Source organism: Schistocerca americana, chromosome X (genome assembly GCF_021461395.2).
Source record: "Schistocerca americana isolate TAMUIC-IGC-003095 chromosome X, iqSchAmer2.1, whole genome shotgun sequence".
NCBI lineage: Eukaryota > Metazoa > Arthropoda > Insecta > Orthoptera > Acrididae > Schistocerca > Schistocerca americana.
The window spans coordinates 489,861,493-489,887,059 of record NC_060130.1 but is presented as its reverse complement, the minus strand read 5'-3'; the positions used below and the strand labels follow the sequence as shown (position 1 = coordinate 489,887,059).

The 25,567-nt window shown below is 38.4% G+C and overlaps 1 protein-coding gene and 1 non-coding gene across 5 annotated transcripts in view; one reads left to right on the top strand and one right to left on the bottom strand.

Annotated features, from left to right (window-relative positions):
• Nucleotides 1-25,567, bottom strand: part of LOC124555524 (zinc finger protein 84-like) — a 299,284-nt gene that overhangs the window by 233,012 nt on the left and 40,705 nt on the right. The window contains exon 5 of one of the 4 annotated variants that reach the window (XM_047129478.1): nt 13,309-13,755. The exons of 2 other annotated variants lie outside the window; for them this stretch is intronic. In XM_047129478.1, the coding sequence (XP_046985434.1) occupies nt 13,726-13,755 (30 nt within the window). In that variant the 3' untranslated portion in view covers nt 13,309-13,725. Of the gene's footprint in view, nt 1-13,308; nt 13,756-20,475; nt 24,957-25,567 lie in introns of those variants that run through there. One more of the 4 variants, XM_047129475.1, reaches the window with a different exon arrangement.
• Trnas-cga lies at nt 1,594-1,669 on the top strand. The gene has a single exon. It is a non-coding gene; the product is annotated as a tRNA-Ser (tRNA).

Here is a 25,567-nt window from a genome sequence, read left to right as displayed (position 1 = left end):
GACTCCCACTGGAGTTTATCTATCATCTCCGTAATGCTTTCGCGATTACTAAATGATCCCGTAACGAAGCGAGCTGCTCTCCATTGGATCTTCTCTATCTCTTCTATCAACCCTATCTGGTATGGATCCCACACTGCAGAGGAGTATTCAAGCAGTGGGCGAACAAGCGTACTGTAACCTACTTCCTTTGTTTTTGGATTGCATTTCCTTAGGATTCTTCCGAATCTCAGTCTAGCGTCTGCTTTACTGACGATCAACTTCATATGATCATTCCATTTTAAATCACTCCTAATGAGTACTCCCAGATAATTTATGGAATTAACTGCTTCCAGCTGCTGACCTGTTATATTGTAGCTAAATGATAAGGGATCTTTCTTTCTATGTATTTGCAGCACATTACACTTGTCTACATTGAGGTTCAATTGCCATTCCCTGCACCATGCGTCAATTCGCTGCAGATACTCCTGCATTTCAGTACAATTTTCCATTGTTACAACCTCTCGATATACCACAGCATCATCCACAAAAAGCCTCAGTGAACTTCCGATGTCATCCACAAGGTCATTTATGTATATTATGAACAGCAATGGTCCTACGACACTCCCCTGCGGCACACCTGAAATCACTCTTACTTCGGAAGACTTCTCTCCATTGAGAATGACATGCTGCATTCTGTTATCTAGGAACTCTTCAATCCAATCACACAACTGGTCTGATAGTCCATATGCTCTTTCTTTGTTCATTAAATGACTGTGGGGAACTGTATCGAACGCCTTGTGGAAGTCAAGAAACACAGCATCTACCTGGGAACTCGTGTCTATGGCCCTCTGAGTCTCGTGGACGAATAGTGCGAGCTGGGTTTCACATGATTGTCTTTTTCGAAACCCATGCTGATTCCTACAGAGTAGATTTGTAGTCTCCAGAAAAGTCACTATACTCGAACATAATATGTGTTTCAAAATTCTACAACTGATTGACATTAGAGATACAGGTCTATAGTTCTGCACATTTGTTTGATGTCCCTTCTTGAAAACGGGGATGACCTGTGCCCTTTTCCAATCCTTTGGAACGCTGCACTCTTCTAGAGACCTATGGTACACCGCTGCAAGAAGGGGGGCAAGTTCCTTCGCGTACTCTGTGTAAAATCGAACTGGTATCCCATCAGGCCCACCGGCCTTTCCTCTTTTGAGTGATTTTAATTGTTTCTCTATCCCTCTGTCGTCTATTTTGATATCTACAATTTTGTCATCTGTGCGACAATCTAGAGAAGGAACTACAGTGCAGTCTTCCTCTGTGAAACAGCTTTGGAAAAAGAAATCTTTAAGAGAAATGTAGTCACATTGGAATTCAGGTGCATATTTTGTAACTGTTCAAAACAAAGGGGCCGACACTTCAAGAGCTTTCTCTAACTCTGAAATAATTTCTATTGATTATCAACTGCCCAAAACAATTCATGGCTAAGCCATGTCTCCGCAATATCCTTTCTTTCAGGAGTGCTAGTTCTGCAAGTTTCGCAGAAGAGCTTCTGTAAAGTTTGGAAGGTAGGAGACGAGGTACTGGCGGAAGTAAAGCTGTGAGTGCCGGACGTGAGTCGTGCTTCGGTAGCTCAGTTGGTAGAGCACTTGCCCGCGAAAGGCAAAGGTCCCGAGTTCGAGTCTCGGTCGGCACACAGTTTTAATCTGCCAGGAAGTTTCATATCAGCGCACACTCCGCTGCAGAGTGAAAATCTCATTCTGGAATTCAAATTATGATGACAAGGTACTCTGATTTACCCATTTGAATGAGACATGCACAACAGGATTACCACCAAAGGTTGTACAAATCAATCTATTCTAAAGATTAAGATGACACTTCACTTACATAATTGTAAAATATGTGCCAACATAATAAAAACTGAAATCAATATAATCTCTGTGCAACCGGCTTTATGTTACCAGCCTCACAGCAACCACAAAATTTACAATGAACACACACTTCTCACAACCAGTGGCTTTAATAGGTTTATAACTGGTGATACATTATAAATTTATGTTTAAATAAATGAACAATTATTTTTCATATTTAAATTTATTGAAGCTCTCTCTCCCTTTTCATGCTGGTTTGCATCCCTCAATAAAAAGTCAATACTGCAACACCAACAACAGTGACTGCAGGCAATAACAGAGTACAGACAACAACAATAATTTAAACTGTGAAACTAAAGTGTTAGTGTGTGAATATGAATAGTACTTCTTTATGCCTGTGAAATACTACACATGCTACTCCTCAATACTGTAAAATGTAAACAGGTTTGTGCGCATGGGTATGAGTTGCACATACATAGCCAGTAGTGCAATTTTCTGTGCAATATAATTGCCTTCCACACAAATAAATTGTTGGATAAGTGTTTAGGAGTTACATGCAAATGGTTTTTGTTCAGTGGCCATCATCACATCTTTTCAGTCAAACAAAATGCAAATAGTCACTAAAATTTGTTTATGTTCCTTTCTTCTTCACATACCCCTAGGGAACTTAACATTTTTATCCCCCAACAATACATAAGCTTAATCAGTTATGTGTTAAGAACAAATTAATCCACAGCAATATATTAATCACTTTTAAATTACGAAAAGAAAAATTAGTCAACTCATAACATAATCAAATCAATATGTACAAGGGCTGTTCAAAAAGTAAAGTGACTTTTCAAGTTGTGCAGGAAACTTACATTCAATTATCGAATCTTTTTTTTTTTGTTATGTTGGTACACATGTCCCAAACATATGTTCACAGTTTCAAGTGTACAGCATACTTCATTTGTTTTTGACAGATAAAAAGGTTAGATGTTTTTTAGTGTGCTCAGTGATTTTCGATTATTACAAAAAAATGAAGCAAAGAATTTGCATAAATTTTGTGTGAAAAATGGAATCAAGTCCTCTATTAAATGTTGACAGCGGCATATGGTGAGTCTGCTCTAAGTAAAACAAAAAAGTCTACAAGTGGTACAAGCTCTTCCCAGATGGCCAAGAAGATGCCAATGATGAACCTCGCACTGGGCACTCCAGCACATTAACAACAGATGATAACATCGAAGCTGTGAAGAAAAATGTTTTGGAAAATCATCAAATTACCATAAGAGAAGTTGCTGAAGATGTTGGCATATCGGTCAGCTGGTGTCATGCATTTTTTTCGGATTTTTGGGCATGTGACATGTGTCAGCAAAGTTTATTCCTAAACTTCTCAATTTTGATCAGTAGAACCGTCGCATGAGGATCACTCAGGAGCTTTCTAATGTCGTCAATGACAATCCTGATTTGCTCAAAAAGGTCATAACTGGTGATGAAACATGGGTTTGTGGTTATGTCATTGAAACCAAAGTCCAAACGTCCCAATGGAAGCATCCCGGAGAGCCAAGACCAAAAAAAACCACGCCAAGTTCGATCAAATGTCAAAGTTTTGCTAACTGTTTTTTTTTTTTTTTTTTTCAATTACCGTGGTGTAGTGCATTATGAATCTTTGCCTCAAGGTCACTTGGTCAAATTATGCACCATTTTCGAGAAGCAATACGCAAAAAATGTCCAGAATTGTGGAAAAACAATTCATGGCTTTTGCATCACAACAATGTACCTGCTCATTCATCGTTGCTTGTGAGAGATTTTTTGGCCAAAAACAACACGCAGTCATGCCTCAGCCATCATATTCACCGGATTTGGCCCCTTGCGTCTTTTTCCTGTTCCCAAAACTGAAGAAACCTATGAAAGGATGAAGATTTTCAACAATTGAGGAAATAAAAACTGCATCACTGGAAGTACTCAAGCCTGTACCAAAAAATGCTTATGAGAAGTGCTTCGAGGATTGGAAGAAGAGTTGGCACAAGTGTATTGTATCTGGGGAGGGGGGCGGGGAGATTACTTTGAAGGGAACAACATGAATATTGATGAATAAATAAACATTTTTTCATAAAAACATTAAAAGTCACCTTACTTTTTGAACACACCTCATATGATGCTTATATGAACTTTGGTGTACCCCATAGGAAGGGCTTTTCCCTGGGGATATATATACCCCAGTTGTATACCACTGCTTTAGTTCAACTAATGAATGCACTACGGCATAATTTCACTCAGAAGAATGAATACATGGTTCTATCAACTAAAACACTAAAGAATGGTTTCAGTTGAAACAAGTAACACATGGTCCAACTGACAGGAAAATTAGAATGGTATCACTTGAAATGGAAGAATGAGTAATTCAGACAGTATGCAAAACTGCAGCAAAATGTGTTAACTGTTTTCACTCAGTTGCTTGCACACACTGGTTTCAACCAAAAGAAATGTATGAATAACAGTCCAACTGCTACGTAAAACTACAACCAGCTGAACTGACTGTTTTCATTCAGTTGCTTCCACCGACCTGGTTTCACTCAAAAGAATGGCACAGCTGACACATAAAACTACAGCTGAATAAGTCAGCTGTTTTCAATAACTGACTGAATTCTGTTGTTCCCATCACTATTGCGATACAGCATTAGCAGGCCTCTTCCATGTTGGACAGAAGGATTAACACTGCTCTAAAAATATGATATACATGGTCTTTAAAAAAGTGCAAATGAAGTGACTTAGCTCTTTTAGCTTTACTTGATCTGCTTTCCTAATCAGATGATTAATTCTTTTATGCACAGGGATATGAGATAAACTTCAACCATTACCGCACAAGTCATTTAGTTGTTGAAAAATTTTATAAATAACTAGTGAAATGTTATACAGTTACATTAGACTAAGAACATTAATAGACATTATGCCGCTCTTCAAGTCATGTGGAAGTAATGTATGCAATATTTGTTTTTGCAGGAATGCAGAACCTGCCACATCTGACACTTCCACTAGTGTGGTAGTCTTGGAAGCAGTTTTTTCCTAAACAGAGAGGTACCTGGCACACACAACACATCCATTCAGTTTGTATCTGCTTTTCCTTTGTGCTCAAATTTTCACATCTTCATCATGAAGTTACTTGAGGCTGGTGTGCTGGACATTGTTGTCATACTTTTAGGCATACAAGTTTTCTTTTTGCTAATCTACACAGGATTGCTCATACACCTGCTGTTCCTTGTTGCAACCATTGCACTGTTCATAAGACATCTAGACACTTCCCTCACAGAGTCCACTGTGTGTGGAATATGGGAGGACACACAGTTTTGAAAGTCATTAGTTTATTGAAATGTACGGTGGCAGAATTTTATGAATAGGTAATTTGTTGACTCTTTAAGGGATGTGGTAAATGCTTACATCCGAATGGTGATTATGTAGACAAGTTATACAAATGTTTACTGTTAAATTTTTTTTAATGAATTTGGTTTAGCTACTCCAGTATTTAATTTATAGCTATAGCTTCTGGGAAGCTGTTATATTTCAAATTACAAGCATTGTAGCCAAATTTCATGTGGTCACTATAACAGCCATTAGTAAAACGCATCCTATTTCATTGAATATGTCCTGGTAAGTCTTTCAGGGTAGGTGGTACGACATATGTACTACCATTCCTCCTTGCTTAAATGTATGATAGTACAAAAGTTGTGCCACTTAACTGGGAAGTTCTGACTCATCCAGCATGAAGTTACATTTGTCAAACCATCCATTATTTGTAATGTGGTAGTTCCCACTATGACCCAGAAGGGTCAGAAGTAGCAATGTTTCAATTAGTCTGTCAGTGGCAACTGCTATTCTCTGTGGTGAGCACAGTGAAATCTGGCAACCTTGCTGGTCAAGGGAAGGTTTGGCAAACACAAAGGCAAGCAATAGAAACTCTCGTCACGTGCAGACGGGCATTATCTTGCTGAAATGTAAGCCCAGGATGGCTTGCCATGAAGGGCAACAAAACGGGGTGTACAATATTGTCGACAACCTACTGTTCTCTAAGGGTGCTGTGAATGACAACCAAATGGGCTCTGCTATATGATGAAACGGCACCTCTGACCACTACTCCTTGGTGTCTGGCCGAATGACACACAACAGTCCGGTTGGTATCCTACTGCTGTCTGGTGTGTTTCCAGACTTGTATTTGGCCTGGAATCCTGCTGAATGGAGTAGAATTGTCTTTAGTGATGAACCCCCCACTTCGAATTGAACCCTGATGACCAGCGAAGAAGTGTCTGGAGATGTCCCGAGCAGTGGTGGGATACCAACCTGACTGTTGCCTGCCATAAGGCTCAACAACCAGGAGTAACGGTCCAGAGTGACATTTTCATTTCCTGCTAGGACCCCTTTGATTTTCATCCACAGCACCCTTACAGCACAGTGGTACATCAACGATATTCTACACCCTGTTTCATTGCCCTTCATAGCAAACCATCCTGGGCTTACATTTCAGGAAGATAATGCCTGTCTGCATGTGGCGAGAGTTTCTACTGCTTGTCTTTGTTCTTGCCAAACCCTACCTTGGCCAGCAAGGTCACCATATCCGACCCAATTGAGAATGTTTGGAACATTATGGGCAGGGTCCTGCAACCAGCCTGGGATTCTGATGATCTGTCTCGCCAGTTGTACAGAATTTGGCACAGTAAATCTCAGGAGGACATCTAACAACTCTACCCACCAATTCCAAGCCGATATAATTGCTTGTACATGGGCCAGATGTGGACCAGTGCATTATTGACTTGTTCCACTTGTGAAGCTCTTTCTCTTGAATATATCGTCCAATTTTTCTGAAACTGTAATCATTTGTTTATCTGTAAAAGTACATCACATCTATAAATTTCTGCCCCATTTGGATTATTCCTTTGTGGCGTCTTTTTTTCTTCATTTGCTCACAAATATGGTTGCTGGTAAACAGAGCCTGAATGTTATGTAATATCAAATTATGAAATATGTACATAAATATGCAACCAGAAGTGCTGTAATACATAAATAATTATGTAATGAAACAATCATATGTAAAATCCACAATTTTTTTTTTCACAAAATATAAGTTCACAGGAAAGCTACTCAAATATTTATGTTAAATCTTAATCAGTTCACTTCTGCTACAAAGTAATGAAGTACAAGTGTCTCCAATTCAAGTCACACTGGAACGGGATGCACAGTTAATTATAATATACCTTTCCAAATGTTTTGTTGCTATGCACAGTGTCCTGCCTGACAATATGTTTTGCAAGAAGTAAGCGGTGAATATTTTTAGAAACAGATTGTGCTAGGAATAATATTCTCAGTGGATTCTACAATTTCATCATTAAATAAGTGAAATAAAATAACAAGACTTGAATATCCTGAGTTCTTATTCAGCACCGACTGCAGTTTACTGGAAACTACACCACCCACTTCACCTAGTACTACGCTGACCTTCCAAACTGCATCTTCCATTATTCCCACAGTCTCTTGTGGAGGCATACTTGAAGTCTCCAGTTTCTTGATACTGTCAGGAAGGCAGCTGAAGTGATTTGCAATGTACAAAACTGAAATGAGCACTTTAGAACTGTTGAATGCTGACAAGCATTTACTCACAGACACTGCAAGATCAGAAGGAAAGTTCTACATCACTGACTTCACAGCTTCAGAGTACTTACTGTAGAAAATCACAGCTTCAGTCCATGTTGCCCACCTTGCTATCACTGGCTCCAGAGGCAGAGGTATATCATGTAGCTGCTGATTGTAGTGTTGCACACGATAAAGACATTCTGAGGAAATCTTCTTTGCTGCTGTTATCAGTGCACTTACTTCTGGGAATTGGTGTCTCTCTCTACCACTCATTGCAATGCATGAACCGCACATGTAACATGCACTAAGTTTGGATAAAATACGTTAAGCAACATGTCTGGAGCTGCATCTGTGTACATCAGTAGTACCCTCTCTCCTTTTACACCATTTGGCCAAAATGACTTAAGTCCGTCATTGATGAATCTATCAGCTGTTAAACTATTTGTTGCCTCCAATGGTTTACAATAAATTAAATATGATTTAGATGCAGCCTCAGAGTCAAACTTACACATAGTTAGATTAGCAATGAAATGGCCTACAGCATCCGTCATCTCATCAGCAGAAATCCATATAAGTGATTTGCCAATGTCAGCCCTGATTTTTTTTTTAAATATGCCCACACAGCAAGAATCTGTGTAATCTTTCCTGAGAGTGGACTTGTTGGGAATTTTGCGACTTCAGTATTTCTGTAAGAAATGCTTAAATTCAGGTATTTGAAGTTTGTTCCAGGGCATGTTTCCCACAAGCAATACAAAACATGGTTTTTTGTAAAATTCACTGTTAAATGATGTAGGCTGTCCCTGCAACTGTGTAAGAAGAGACTGTTTCTTTGAAGAAATCTGTTGTTTATTCCTAATATGCAGACTGATTCAAAAATCTTGGTCAGTTTGAGATTTCATCCTACATCCCGTATGTTTATCACAAGTTTGGCAGAAGACTATTTCACCATCAGTGATTACAGCACTGTCAATAGAAACCAACTTTTTCAGCTCTGATTACAACAAAGATGCAATCGGTGCCATGGTTAACTAAAATGCAACTGACTGTTACACATTGTAAAGTGTTTGGGAACAAGAAAGGAGAGCATTTAACCAACTCATTGTTGTCCAGATCAAACTTGTGAAATTTAGCTTTGAGTGTAATTGAATCGATGACAGTATGAGAAACACAATAATAAAACTTAAAATTGTTGTTCCTTTCTTGCTATGTACTGAAAATGTAGAATTATTTTGCAGTAGTATTAAAATATGTAAAATTATGTAGTATAATGTGAAATATGTGTTTTATCCCAAAACATTTAATTTAAAACTTTGAAATAATGGCCCTTTTGGTGTAATTTGTTGACATTTTAGTTTTTCTTGTAACTACATATAAAGGAACAGAATATATAGTTACATGAAATCTGAACCCTACTGGTAAACATCACTACTTTACATCATATAATCACATTATATCTCTATTAGACAATAATTTACTATAAAACTAAATTAACCCCTTCACTATTGTCCAGTGTTTTGCCACTGTTGAACAGTGTATGTAAATATAACGATGCTTTCTGGGAATGGACTGAGAATATCTCCTGGTAAATTGTTCTACTTGTTTATGCCGTTGTTGTTCCATGATTTCACACTTATTTTGTACTTACAGTTTTTTCTTCCCTTACATATTCCATTAGTAGAGAATTTATCTCCATTGTTGTTCCATGATTTCACACCTATTTTGTACTGACAGTTTTTCCTTCCCTTACATACTCCCATTAGTGACCAGTCATGTGTCCTCCCAGGCATCCTCATCCAAGTTTCCTTGGCAAATTCCCACAAGTGATGCTCTTATCTTTCTCTGTGCAAGACTTTCCTGTTTAAATTTCTTAATTTCTGTAACACTAGTTGTTCTCCTGTAATCTCTCATTATATACCTGTCTGCCCTCTGTTACACACTTATCTGCTTTGGCAGATAAACAGATTTACAGCATAAAGTTATGGAATTCTTACCATCATCTCTTATTTCTCTTCTGAATATTTTGATGACTTTTAGCTCTTTGTACTTGAAAGGCTGCATGTTCATTGAAGCTGGTCAGTATTACAATCTGTGCAACTGAGCACAATGGGAGAAATAGAGGTCAAATCCATGTCTGACCATTCAGATTAATGTTTTCCTACACTGCTTCAAGTGAATTCTGGTATGGTTACTATGTAAAGGACACAGTTGATTTCCTTCCCTGATACAACTTGTGTTCCATCTCAAATGACCTTCTTGTGAATGGGACATTCAAACACTAATCTTACTTCCATCTTTCAAACTTATTCAAAACTACATTCCAGTCCAAATGCAGAGGGCATTTCTGATTCCACCAAATGAGAAGACATTTCCATAGTAGTCCTGAAGTCCTTGGAATCTATGTATCAGTAGCCTGACAGATCATATCTGTAAAGTGACCCATTTATTCATGCTTGATGTATCCAGCTGACTTTGCTGCATACCCATTTTGCTGGGTTTCTTTCACGTACTGCTCCATTGATGTAATGTATCTAAACAGGGATATAGTCAATGAGTTGCACTCCAGTGATTCTCCCCCATTAAGCAATGTTGCTGAGGACGCAAGAGCATATCAAGATGTCAGTGGCAGAGACCCAACAGCTGGTCTGAAGTGTGCACTCTGCTTCAGCTTCAAAAGACACAGATACTCTGACTAAAAGAGGCTCTTGATAGCATAGCTCAAGGACCAGGTTGTAGTGAAGCCCCACAGTACATGATAAGGATTAAAATTCCCTCGGAGAAGGAACAGGCAATGGATCTGTGTGATAACACAGAGCCTCATTGCTGAGTGCCAAAAAGGGGCAGGTAAAGTGAGCACACCACCACTTTCTTTTGAACATGCATGGCTGCAATTAATGTCTGTACCTTAGTTGACACAAAGGTAAGGAATAGTATTAATCATTTATAAAGAAAGCCACATCATATTTACTCTCTCATCGCTGAAAGTGTGCTTTCCATGGAAAGTGTAGCCTTTTAGCAAAGGGATGTCAAAGTGTACAAGTTTCTGGCAGATACAAGAACACATATCTTCTCTGTGCCAGGAGTCTCATTTCCTACATGCATCCTGATCCTGCCCTAGTAGCCCCTTCCTGCGTGTAATGCATGACTAAACTATTAAAAGAAACCCTACAATTCTCCACTCGATAGTGAAGGTCGAGAAATTCACTTCCAGTACTGTCACAGAGTCAACTGAGCCTATGGTTTAGACTTTCCACTCTGTTCCAAACCAGACACAAGGGTCGACCCTGGGTAAGATGCTACAAATAATGAACTTAGTCTGCACCCCAAATGCAAAGCTAATTGCCTTCACCAAATCAGCCATCTACCGAAGGAAGCCAAGGATGGCCTCAGAACCCTAGCAGCAAGTGTCACTCGTGCCAATATGTGCCACTATTTGCAGCCAGTTGCAACCAGTGCGTTCAATAGCCACTGGCAGAGCCTGCCCCACGTCAGGGGTGACAACCCCAGGCAAACATACCAAGCACACACTGGCATTGTTTCCAGCCCTGTATGCTACTTCCCTATTTCCCTGAGGGGCTCCATCACCCGCCTAATGTTAGAGCTCCCCATGACTAGCATACCTGCCCTCTGTACTTGTCCAGACTGGGCAGGAAAATATGCCACTGGCCCAACAGGACAGGCATCCCATGCTGGCTCACAAGGGAACCTCCCCATCACACCCCCATCAGAGTTAGTTATAAGTTGGCACAGTGGATAGGCCTTGAAAAACTGAACACAGATCAATTGAGAAAACAGGAAGAAGTTGTGTGGAACTATGAAAAAAATAAGCAAAATATACAAACCAAGTAGTCCATGCGTAAGATAGGCAACATCAAGGAAAACGTGAGTGCATAAGCGCCGTCGGTCCTGTGGTAAGCGTGAGCAGCTGCGGAATGAGAGGTCCTTGGTTCAAGTCTTCCCACGAGTATTTAATTTTTTTTATTTTCAGACAATTTTAGTGTGGGAGTAGATGTGATTACCATTCCTCCAGGTTGTACACCTCTTGTGCACCCGTTAGATGTGTTTGGTTTTCGGCAAGTGAAATACTTTGTGAAAACATTCAATGATTTTGCGAAGCTGCACAGGTACACAGACCAGTATTGTTTACGTGATCGTGTGTCAATTATCAAAGTTCAGGCACTCACACATAATCAACTTCGCTCTCCAAAATTCCAGGACATGTTCAGATTTGATTGGACATATGCAGGATTTGACAGTCTACACAAGTAAAAATTTGAAAACGTTAAAAACATATCTTTTGACAGAGCACAGGGAAAACTGTGCGACTGTGAAACTGTTGCATTCATTTGTTGCAGTTTATGTGACAAATTCTTATGTTTTCATCACTTTTTTGGGAGTGATTATCACATCCACAAGAAAACCTAAATCGGGCAAGGTAGAAGAATCTTTTTACCCATTCGCCAAGTGTACAGGTTAGGTGGGTTGACATCATATTCCTGTCATGTGACGCACATGCGGTCACTAGTGTCGTATAGAATATATCAGACGTGTTTTCCCGTGGAGGAATCGGTTGACCTATGACCCTGCGATCAAATGTTTTCGGTTCCCATTGGAGAGGCACGTCCTTTCATCTACTAATCGCACGGTTTTGCGGTGCGGTCGCAAAACGCAGACAGTAAACTTATTACAGTGAACAGAGACGTCAATGAACTAACGGACAGATCATAACTTTGCGAAAATAAAGAAAGTAAATTTTTCACTAGAGGGAAGACTTGAACCAAGGACCTCTCGTTCCACAGATTCTCTTGCTAAGCACAGGACCACGGCGCTCCTGCGCTCACATCCTCCTTGATGTTGCATATCTTGCGCATGAACTACTCAGTGTGTATATTTTGCTTATTTTTTTCATAGTTCCACACAACTTCTTCCTGTTTCCACGATTGATCTGTGTTCAGGTTTTCAAGGCCTATCCACTGTGCCAACTTATAACTAAATCTGAGGGGGGTGCGATGAGGAGGTTCCCTTGTCAGAAGTATTATCAGCACTGGGTAACACCTTGCACCTCTTTCTAATGCGTAAGGAGCCAGCAGTGTGACACATTCCCTCTTTCGCCCAGTACATACGAACACACCACCGTCTGCCACTCACTCTTGAGTGAGGAAGAACCAGTCAGATGTTGCCAATCTGAATACGTAGTGACAACCAAGTCACCATGGGATTCTGACAGTGCCAAAAATGTCACAAGTCTCATTACTCACACCCTGATGTCACTGCAGCTTTGAGCAGACAGACAGAAGCATGTTGACCATGACAAATGTGGCTTCCAGGTGTTTACAGACGACAGTCAATTCTTCTTGTGTCTGCTCACAAGCACAGTCCTAGCTATATTGTACTCTGTGCATTTATTTTTTTTTTTAAAAAAAGAGAGCCATTTCAAGCAAAGTATTCATGTAGATGTAAATGTTTCTAGTGTCAAATGTGTAGCTACTGATGGATGCACAGAAATTGACAGCCCAGTTGCAGATCAAAACTCATGTAGGAATCACACTGCATTTTGTATGAGTGTTGAGGAACTAACTGAAAAGTGGTAGTGTAAATATTTTTCTTGGAAGTGAATACCAACTGCTGCTGCAATCCTAAAAGCATAAATAAGATTGGTAGACTGCCACCTGCTGAAATTAATATATTGAGTGACTGTATGTTATGGTTATACAGTTTATACTTTTGTGAAAGTTTGTAGTGACATCATGCAAATAAGTATCTCCCAGTGAAATTGGGGTTATCTTCAACATTCATAAACTCTGTTACTCAGGAACACTATGGATATATAGTGGGTAAAAAGGAACACAAGGAGGTAGTCATACAATTCCAGTAACATTCTTCCTTTATTTGGATGCAAACAACTGACATTAATACAAAATCACAACAACAAAATTAATTGAGAAGATTATAAAAAGCAGCTTTAACTTCAAACCAGAAATGAGTTAGATAATTCAAAATGTTGCAGTACATCAGATCACTCTGAGTAAGTTGACAATCATGATATGTCCTATACATATGCCTCATTAGTTTGTGAAACATTCACAATGATCATTTATACACAGATGTCCCTATTTAAGTAGGTTTCCAAATCAGAAGTAAGACCAGAATGTTCCCTAACAGATGTGATGCGACTTAGTTCAGCTGCTGCTCATTTGCATCTTGTTCACCCTTCTGAAAGTTGACTGGTGTCGTGGCCTTGGAAGCTGGCAGGAATTGGTGGACCTGGTGTGCTTTGTTCTGTTCAATTACTACTAACACTCCTCACTGTGTGCTATTCACAGAATAGAATTTTTAAAATAAAAATAAAATAATTGACCTTAACCTTACTCTGGTTATTTCACCACTGAAATATAAACAGCTGAAATTATAGTCATTAACATGCAATGTACACAAATGCCAATGAGGTATACTTCTGTCAAAATTTTACTTCACTACAATAAATAGACAAATACCCTGTGTGTACAATAACGAAGTCATATTTAGTTAGATGTACAAAAATAATGCAATGAGCTAACCTTGTGTTTTGTTACTGATGGTAGCTATCACTCCAGTATCACACATGCAACTTTGTTTTCAGAACTATCGCAGTACTAGACTGCTATATTCAGATGTAAGGCTACAATGCCTATGCAGCAACATTGCCGTTTTCTTCTTGTGTGCACATTTCTCTAAGTTTTCATCAGCCTATTAAATTGCTTCAGACCGCTGTCAGAAATATTACTTTTTTTTATGCACTAAGTTTCAGCACGACACAAATTGCTCAGTCTTCAACAGATGCCAACTTCTTAGAAAAAAAAAAACACCCATGAGGAAACAAGATGGATCAAAAGCAGTTTTCAATTCCATTCTTCGTGGGTGGCAATAAATGTGCACAATCATTGTCTCTTATATGTACTTTTTCAATACATCTGTAGCCATGGTACAAATGTAAATCAGCACTCGTTTCAGAATATTTCAAAATGTTTTGCAACATTGGTAGAAAAGGGGGGAAAAAGTATTTCTAGAGAAAAACAGGTTTTAAAACTGGGTATTTTACTTAAATATTTTTTGCATTCATAGCATTTGGTTAATATATTTTACGCAAGTTCTAGTACAAAAGTAGTTGGTGTGTGAACAGATACTACAGAGAAGTATATGAGCCTTCTATGAATCAAGCAAGCAATGCTTTGGCTACAGTCCCAGGCAGGCTTCCTCTTGTGATCTCATGAGTGGTATCATTGCAACCCGATGTCAAGGGTGCTTTTAATCTTGAAAAAAATGGAGGGGGAGGGGGGGACAGATTTAATGCTTCAAGCTGGAAGTATATGATTACAATTTATACTGGTTCTCACAGCGTGATCTGGTAGAAGTTACTGCTGGGAAAATGCTGCTAAGACATTTATTGGAGACATCTAAAAACTATCAGCACTTCCTGCTCCTTGGAGTGTTTTGTTTATTACAGCACAAGGTGTGTAACTCAAGTTTTGTTGCCCATTGCTCACTGATATCTATGACTGTAAGAGTTTGTCATTATTATTACATTTACTGTTTGACAGGGGTTTCCATTATTTCAGTGGCCTTTCTGATCTTCTGTGGCCTTTTTACAGCAAATGAGATGATCAGGCAAGTTGTTGAGATGCACTTCTCTTCGAGATTATATGAATGTATATGCACAAAGACACCCTATGCTAACAGTCCCCCCACTTCTCTGTAATATACTAAATAATACAAACAAAAACTCAGAAAATGCTACAAGAACAAGAGCAAATTTTTATAGCTTGAGAAAATGAGAAACTGATGTTTTTTATATAAATTAAAGAAAACTATTTTAAAAAATGCACTCAAGTATGTTCTCCTGCAAACAACGTGATAGTTGTGCTACTGTCTGTACTTACAAACAGTATCAGTTACAACTACCACTGCACCTTCTGCCCTGACATACACACTAACAACTTAACACTACATGCTCACTATAATCATCCTTGAGATTAATTATAAAATGAGAGATCTCAAAAACGTTTGTCAACCGTATACTACGTAAACATATGACTAAAGCTCAAAGTTACAACAATAAAATTGAGCCACATGGAATGACTTTTTAAAGCTGAGCTACAATTTTTAACATTTTGTTTCTGTGCCCCCTTTACTGATCAGAAGTTCCACAGTATGGGGAGTCAACATAGTTTGGATGCTGTAGAGTACTTTTAAGGTATTGGAAATCTAAAATTTGTTTTTGAAGCTAAAGTTTCTTCTATTATATTTTTTATATTCAAATTTTGTGAAGATACAGCAGAAAAAGAAAGGAAAAAAGTTCAGCAGCGAAAGATACAATGAACAAATACACAGTTCCAAACTGAATTGTTCCCGTGAATTTTCCTCTAACAAGTTTTGACTGCTGATATATACTCCAAATCCTCTTCCTTAGCACTGGTATCTTTGTAAGTAGTGTAGTGCATCCTCTTCATGGGCAGACCTGTCGTAGAACACCTGTCAAATGCATTAGTTGCATCCTGCCTTTGAGATGATCCATCTTGTGAATCATTTTTGCAGCAACTTTATCTGCTTCCACAAAGCCATAATGAAACCTATTTGTCAGAACAAAAGGACATCATCAAACTGGACCGTGTATCACAGAACATGATGACATCCTCACTGAGGGCTTCATCAGCTACTGCTACATAGTAGTCAGATGTGTTGTGACAAATCTTGTTTGGAACCAAAGATTAAAGCATGGCAAGTACAGGGTGATTTACAGGAAACAAAAGTTTTAGACTGGCTGGTACACTGCTCTAAGTTGTGGGAGAGGGCTGGAGCATGTGTCACTCACTTCGGGACTATCCACTATTCAGAAAAAAGAGCATTGTGTGTTTGCATATGATGTATTTGTCCTAAATGTTGACTATGTCTTTGCAACACAAAGGATAGTGTGTCTTATTTTTAATTGTACATCTTCAAATCACAAAATGATCCTACAATCGGTTCCAGCTTTTAAAATAACATAAAACATTCTTTGGAAGCTTCCTGGTCCCAATTTGGCAACAGCTGAAAATATCACCACTGTGGGAGATGCAACATCAGGAGTCTGAGGCAACATGCACACTGACATGCACTCTGTCTACAAATGAGCCATGATTCTGTGATAGAAGTGTCACACATGGATTTCAAATTACATTTACATCAAATGATGCCATTCCACCTGACCAAAGATAGGGAATGCCCTCAATGAGAATACTTTGCTGTTTGTATGCAAGTGATCTTTAAATGACCCAAATGAAATGGTGTTTATGAGCAGTGAGTGGCATTTTCACTTAAACTGGCCAGTTAATAACTGGAACTAACATTTGTAGAACCTTTAAGAGCCTTACATAGTTCATAACAATGAAACCGTGACCGTGAACTGTAAATGTTATCTGCACATTCTGAACATGTTCTCTCTGCCAGAATTGCAGAGTGAATGAATAAACACAAGAGTTTTTATTTTCAATAGGGTGGTGCAACATTATACACTGCAGAAGCATTCATGGCAGTTGTAAGGGACAGTTTCCCAGGACACTTCATTTGTCATTTCAGCGACAGGCTGTGGTAATCAACACACCAAACTTCCGATCGTGACATTTTATTTTGAGGCTACCTGCGAGTGTGTGTATGTCAACAAACACCAAAGCTCAATGGAATTGGAAGCTGGCCTTAAAGGAGAGGTAGATTTGATTGCGCAATGTCTGTTGGGCCATGTTACGAGTAACTTCTGACAGAGTTGAACACAACATGGTATTCTTGAGACTGGCTGCTACTTGGACAACATGACCATGTAAATCACACAGCATGTGTTAACATTTGATTTCATATAAATTAAAAGTTTTTCCTTAAGCATCAACACACTATCATTCATTTGAAAGACATCCATTTTCTAAAGGTCACCCCTTAATTAATTTGATTTTAGACTGTCCACAGACTAACATTCCTAAACCCGAAAGTAAAATACGATATTAACTTCCTTAAAAAATGCCAAGAAAAATGTTTTCCTGGTAGCAAACTTGCTGTAATACTAATTACATTCTACAATGGTTATTTTCGGTTGGTGGGTTTGTGGGGGTTGAAGGGACCAGATTACTTATTTTTCCAGCACAAATCAAGTCACTGACCGATATTATTCTAAGTTAACATTTTCATATGTATATGCATTTTAATACTGTATGCAGACATGCTGTAGGGGTACTTATTTTTCATAAAGTGTGTTAACACCATACGGCACACAGACATTAGTTATTAACAATACTAACACAAGAAATGCATATGGACAGAATCTACATAAATCTCTGCAAATTTTTCTACAATCCCAGATGGGAAATTGACTGTTAGCCATCTTGTATGGCAGCTATAGCATTCTTCCAGGAAAGGTAACTTCCCCACCATGAGCACTGCTCATTTTTCAGTTTAAAGACCGACTACACCTCCCCGGAGTTTCCTTCCCACTTCCTTTATGCATGCACACAAAAACTTGACTGAGTCCATGTTTATATAGTGGTATTTTTTTCAGTTTAAGTGAGCATTTATTAGAAGTTGTTAACTGAGCTTTTATATAAAATATGTTCCTATGAAAAATGGATGTGAAGTGTTTGATTTTTTAAGTGTAATGGTGTCAGTGATGTATGTAGTGTTGGTGGGAAAGGGACTGGGTAGGTAAATGTGGCACCTTGCTGCTCTCTATTATTGACAGCAAGTCGTAAATCCATGTAATGGTGTTGTAGCCGATTGGTGGTGAATTAACGACTGGCCAGAAAGTTACTTCTCTCATCATTAATTTAGTTACTGGTAAACCACATACATATCCTCCATTCAGGAATTGCTGGCACTTGTAGAGTGGGCTGCAACGAGTACAGCCATTTACCACACAGTCACAGTGTATCTTCCAAGGTGGACATGAATATGTCTGATGGAACAGAACTGATCATGTTAAAACCTAGAACAATAATCTGCTGTAATGTGTTGCTTGACATATGATGAAGTATCTAAGTTCCAGAACACCCAGGTGACCTACTCCGTTGCAGAGGGAGCCAGTTTAACCCTCTGTGCCTCTTCAGATGTTGGAAACGCTGAGACTGAGATGAAGCATTTGATACCCTTCACGCTGTGAAAAGTATTCAAGCCATTAATAGTGGAGACAATGAAAATAACGTTGTTTCATACATATTGACAGCATGTTACACTTTGACCAGTCTCTTCAGTGTGATAGACAGCTGACAGCTCCAGCTGTTGAGCTTTTTTTACATTACATTAACGATTGCAATTAAATACTCAAACTGAAAATAACTCCATTATATAAACATGAACTCACTGAAGTTATTTTGTCTACTCACGTAAGAGAATTGGACAGGAAATACTGGGGAGGTATAATCTGCCCACAAACTGTGAAGTGAGAGCACTCGTGAAGAGCAAAACTGCTTTTCCCACAAAAATGCTACAGCTGCCATACAGGATGACAAGAATCAATTTTTCCTCTAGTAGCGTAGAACAGTGTGCAGATATTTACGTAGAGTCTGTCCACACAGATTTGTTGTGTTAATATTATTAGTAACTCATATCCGTATTTCATGTAGCGATGACATATTTTGTGGACATGAACAACCCCACAGCATGTCGGCTCACTGTGTTGCCAGTGATTGATAAAGCACACTGCGGAAGGGTAGGTATAACATTGTCACACACTACAGTTGCTTCTTGTGATGTAGTGGGATAGAGAATGTGGGGATGATCTGCTTGCTGTTTAGGAGAGTAATGCACGACCACGATCTGGCGACCTATCTTCCCTTATGCTTTTACCCTCTCCCCCACCCTTCCTCATTCCGTTACATACTGAGAATGCATTTTATCCCTCAATATTTAATATTTGTTGTATTAAATAGTTGTTCTATTAAAATACTAGTTTCGGTAATCTGTGATTTTTGCATCCTCTGCCTCATGAAAACTGTTAGTCCCAGAAAAGAAATATAGTTTAAGGATCATTTTCGCTAGAAGCCACAGTTTTCGAGTTATTCCAGAAAACCATCGAAGGTGACGTTTGGAACCCCCCCCCCCCCCTCCTCTCCCCACCCCCATTACCCTGCTCACACTCCACCAATCAGTATTTTTAGGTATGCTGCTCACGGCACTCCCTCCTACAACTGAACAAATACTTCAAAGTAACAATTTTTTTCCTCTTAATTTTCCTTTGTTGACTGGACTATATTACAACACGAGAAAGTTCAATGCTCTGAGCATAAAGTTGCCAGCAACAAAAATAACAGATATTTCAAGGCAGACATCCCACTAGCATAAAATTTATGAACTCTTTGACAGTGCAGTAAACCTAGCTTGAATAAATTTTAATATTATTACATACAAAAATAGAAACTACTACCAATAGTCTGCAGTAACAACAATACTACCTGCATACCCCAAAACAAAATAGTATATAGATATCAAACTGATACCTATTATTATTCTTTTATGCACTAAACATCAGTAAATAAATCTGTGGACTCCAGCCAAAATATTGACAAACTTTAGGTCACTATTGCAGAACACAAATTCCATGCAAGTTTCTCAGACTGTATCATTTTATATAAAACCTTTCAGCATTAATATCCAATTAGATAACTCGTATCTGAATATGGAAAGCTTCATATGCACACCCAAGCCTGACAAATTGTAATTTCCGAATGAAACCAAAACTTTATGGTAGAACAAAAGCAACACAATGGGCAGTAGATTATCTTCTCACTAAATAAGACTTTTGAAAAGAGAGCCAGATTAAATTAATGAAATATTTTAATTTAAGTAGATTTAGTTTTGTACAAACAAAACTATGCAACATAGTTCAAGAAATCCTTCATCAAGAGAAGAATATTGTATCACTGTGCAACTGCTGATTTTTGCAACAAAAATACTTACGGTATGAACTCATTTTCATTTTCAAAAATAAAAAAAACCACATACAGTAAAAGTAAGGAAGTGGGAAGAAACAACCACTAAATGAAAATGTACATAATCTTTATCACGATCTAACTAATACATAGAAGTACACCAACAAACAGAAAATATTTCAACATCACAAAAAAATCAGTCAGCTGCCTTTTTAAAATGTAGCTACTGCAACACAAAAACTTAGAATCTAAATAATAACTGCAGACAATTAAAATCAAAATTAATACATCTAGTACGCATTGATCACAATTAATACATTCAGTTTTGCTTACTAACACATTACAGCCCCACATAGCACACAGTTCTCAGAAAAACAAAGGGTTTATACAGCTACTATTTACACGATACATACATTGTACATAAATATACATTTAATTTTTAATATTAGATGGGTAGCCCCCAATTCATTCCTCTTAACTTGATTTCTACTATACAACACTTATTTCACATTTATATTTTCACTGTCTCTAGCATCAGATGTGTTAATTATTCTAGCAAGGGGTTAATTAATTTTTATGGTTTCTGTTAATTTTAAGGTGGGGTGCCTCACATGGATTAGCAAGACCTCAAGACTTATTTATCATGTACTGAACAAGGCACATGGTTTACTACAAATCCAATTCAATCACTTCCAAACAATTTCTTATGCTGTACCATTTTGAATGTGCTTGTACCAGACAGAAAATGTGATCAGAAATAAGAAAGAGGATGGTGACTAATAGATTTATTCATAAATAGGAAACAAAACTAACACAGATCTCTCTCGGATGCACCAGTTATTAGTCGATGGCTGGGTATCCCGACACAGTTGTGGAACAAGTCGTCAACTTTACTCTGTTACACGTACTTACTGACACACACACACACACGCACACACGCACACAAAAGGCCTATTTTTGGTTGGGCTATAGGGTCCCAGAAACAAAATAAAAATGGTTCCAATTCCCAAGTTCCAACTAATGTTTGAGATATTTCCATTGTTAGTAAGGAAAATATCACAATTGGTAATCCCTAAAATATTCCCATTTGAGAATACCCCTTCACCAGATCAACAGGATTTGGCTGAAAAGACATCAACTCTAGAATAAACATGATGTCTTAACAGCCTGTCTGTGTTTCACTGTCGGCAAGCATGTAGGAAAATTCATCTTAGATCAACTGTATGACTTTCCTCTTGGTTACAGCTTCAAAGAGACAAAATACCATACAAAGAAGCAACCAACATAATTTTAAATATTTCATGCCACACAATGTTACTTGCCGACTCAATTATGGGGAATTGCTTAAAATGGTATGCTGGATCACTTTTCTATGCAAACTGAAGGGATGACATGTAGACGTGCATGACATATGGTAGCATGTCTGTGGTCCTGGAATCAGTTTTCCGGATGGATTGAACGAAGTGCAAGGGGCGTAGCAGGATGTTCGTGCTCCCGAAGTCATCTTTCCAGCCATTCTGATTTAGGTTCTCCTAAACCATTTCAGGCAAATGCTGGGATGGTTCATTCATCAAGGCCATGGCCAACCACATGTCCTATCCTCAAAGCGTACTTATATATTCTATGTGTATCTATATTTTTTGAGGTTCCTATTTTCATTGTATTTTGACAAATCCTCTACCATTTTAAGATGATCCCTGGATGAATAAATAAATGACATGCTTTCCAGAAGTAGCAGTTTTTCTTTGTTTTTGTTATAATGAAGCAGAAATGATTCACATGCCACAGCATGTGAAAATTAAGGTGACACTATACTCAGTCCGATTCAATATGAACATAGTAACTTCAAAATACAAGAAAGAAAAGTACTTACATTAACTTAAAAAAATGAAGATTCTTCAAAGCATTACCATTCCTCTTTTATACTGACTCTGTTGTCAAGATATCCAGTAATTACATTGTATGTTGGCACTCATCTGTAAAACTTCTATAATACACATTCTTCCCATCAGATCACTGAAGTTAAGCACCATCAGGCATGGCCAGTACTTAGATGGATGACCATCTGGGTATGTTGCGCACTATTGAAAATTTTCATTTGCCTTTGCAGCAGAGGCAATAGGAGGGGTAGAGGTGTAAGGTCCCTTGTCAATAATCTTTGTGCCAATGGTCTGGATTGAATTCCGAACCTCTCCTCAATGTCTCATGAAGTGAGAGCATGCAACACTGTTGATGGTGATCTGTCCATCGGATGGGGTCGTTAAGCTCGGTGGGCCTCTTGGTGCTCTTCGAGAGGAGTAGGCTACGTGCCAGCTCCGGGTTTCACCCTCTTCCTTCTCTCATCACCTTCTCTCTCTCTCTCTCTCTCTCTCTCTCTCTCTCTCTCTCTCTCTCTCTACACACACACACACACACACATACACACACACACACACACACACTTGCTCACTCACTCCAGTCACCTACACTAAACATCTACACTTACACAGACAGCTCTTATACTTCATGTAAGAAAGGTGCCTGCATCTTTTCTTCAGGGTCTCCCAGTCATTCATGTTCTATGACTTGACTTTGCTTTGCTTTCTTCCTACGTGTATTAGTTTTGGAGTGATTTTTTCTGTCATATCTACACACTAACACAACTGAAAAAATATTTTCACTGTAAGAAAGACAGAAACACTAGTTTTTAGGAACTGACAACTAAAATAATAATGCATTTCCTGAAATAATCTGGGGGTTCATTTTTTAGTCCCTATCTCTGTATAAACACCTGGACTCAAAATACGAATGCCATCTAAATAAAATAGAAAATCCATTATTTCTAGAAAACTTCTTTATTAAATGCAGCATGTGTGCCCCGTTCTCCATGAAATGTCAAGTGCCTTGTTGGTAGCCATCTCAGTGCTTCTAGAATGCTTTCACTCAAATATGAGTAATTTTTAGTCTACTGTCACACAGCAGAGACATAAAGCCACTGGACTCACTGCTACCGAAAATGTTGACTACTCTAACTTATTTGTCATGATCACAACAGTGCTTTGTTTGTTCAGCTACAGTAGAAAGAAAGTTTAGGGGTTAATGTTATTACAGACAGTTCAACAAGGGAGTCGCCGTACCTTCCATGTAAAAGCTTGAAAGTTTTTACCCTCCTAAAGTAAGGGCTAACGAAAACTTTTTTGAATATTAATTCACAAACTTGTATGTTCCATACACGATCAATTCAAGCCAAAAATTGGTGGAGGCATACGTTCAAGAGGGAAAATTGCAGAAAAGCATACAGCATTATATGCCCAATAATTCAGTTTCTAAGGCAAAACTGCCTGTACGATTAATGACAAATTATAAATACATATCTTATGTCAAGGGCATTTCTAAATGATGCTCATGTGTAACACCGAAGGAGGATGAAATGAACAAATTAATGAAAAATAATAAATAAATAAAATCAGAATACAATTTAAATTTGAGATAATGATGAAACATGTTTGAAAATTGCAGCTGTCACAATGTTTTGAAAATATTCAGCTGAAAAAAACTCATGAAAATAAATTTCTACCCCCTAACTGAAGTTTTCCTCATTATTAACTTGAGATTTAAAGTGAGTGGTCATATGTCTTCCAAGTTTGTCTCTTCGGGTGAAGCTAAGATCACAATATTCACACTGATAAGGTCTGTCACCACTGTGTGTTGTTTTATGTCTTGTCAGTTTATCTCTCCTATTAAATGCAGCTGAACAAATTTCGCATACATACGGTTTATCAGAAGAATGTATTTTTAAGTGTCGATTAAGTCTGTCTTTTGAAACAAATGATTTATCACATAAGTCACAAGGCCAAGGTTTAACATTTGGGCACGACAATTTGTGCGCTGACAATTCCTGACTCGATGCAAACTGAACGCCACAATCTTTACAAAATGAATGGGTTAGCTTGTGCAAATTTATGTCCTCTTCACGCGTAAATACTCTAGAACACTCATCACAAACATGAATAAACTGGCGCCCAGAATGAATAGCTTTATGTCTTGCAAGAACATCCTTTCTTGAAAATGATGATGGACACTCGTCACAGATATATGGTTTCTCTGTGTGGACTTGTAAATGACTATGAAGTTTGTCTTTACTGCTAAATGTCATTCCACATGTTTTGCAACTCCAAGGTTCTGCTGCACATAACATTTTGCAATGTTCGGTCAACTCGTCAACCTCTGTAAAAGTCTGACCACAATCTATACAACTATAATGAGTCTTTAGATGATTAATCATTTCTTCTTCAGTTCCAAATGGTTCCTTACATTCTCGGCACATGTGAACTGCAGAATTTCTTTGCTCTGATCTTTGCTCTGCAGCTGACTGCATATCAGTTTCACTTTCTGAAGCCGGTTGCGTATCAGTTTCACTTTTTGAGGCCGGTTGCATATCATTTTCACTTTTTGGAAGATCTCTTTCGAGTCTGCGCCGAAGAGCTTCAGGGTGGAATGCACTTACTGGTTCAAATTCTGTTACCAACTGTCCATCGGAGTCGATACCTTCATTGACAAATAATATTGGAGCTCCCTCGGCGAGATCTGGTGAAGAACTGCCAGGAGTTCCCTGATAATGCAACAGAAGAAAATGCTTTTAAGAGTGTAGAACAAAACGGAAGTAGTAAAATAAAGTTTCACTAGTTCAGCTCTCGGATAACATTGTTGCCTCTTCCACACTTAACACTGTGTTTTACAGGAAAGAACAGCCATCGAGGGTAATGGCAAGGAGGTAACAAGGCACTGTCTTCCAATGTTAAGGTTTAAGTATCAGTCTGGCTTGACAGGGATTCATCACAGCTAATTCTTTTAATAACAATTCGGACTGAAAACGGCAAAAATCGTGATTTAATTCAAATTATCTTCATTTAAATGTGTTTGAGGAGTTGTAGCTAAACAGAATTACAGTTCCATTTTCAAATTCTTACACACAGTCTGAATACCATCAGTACTGCTGACTGGTTCTGTTAGCTCCTTGGTCAATGGATAGTCCTTCCCTCAACACGGGTCACATTTCAAGACAGCTCTAGGGCAGCACCAACTTTTCTTATCTGAGAGTGAGCCTTAGATCCTGCAGTGCACAAATGCACCACAGAACTACGTTTATTTTGATACATTACTGCCATTACATCCTTTTTTTTTACTCTCTTCTACTGAATTTATTTACAGAATCCACCATGA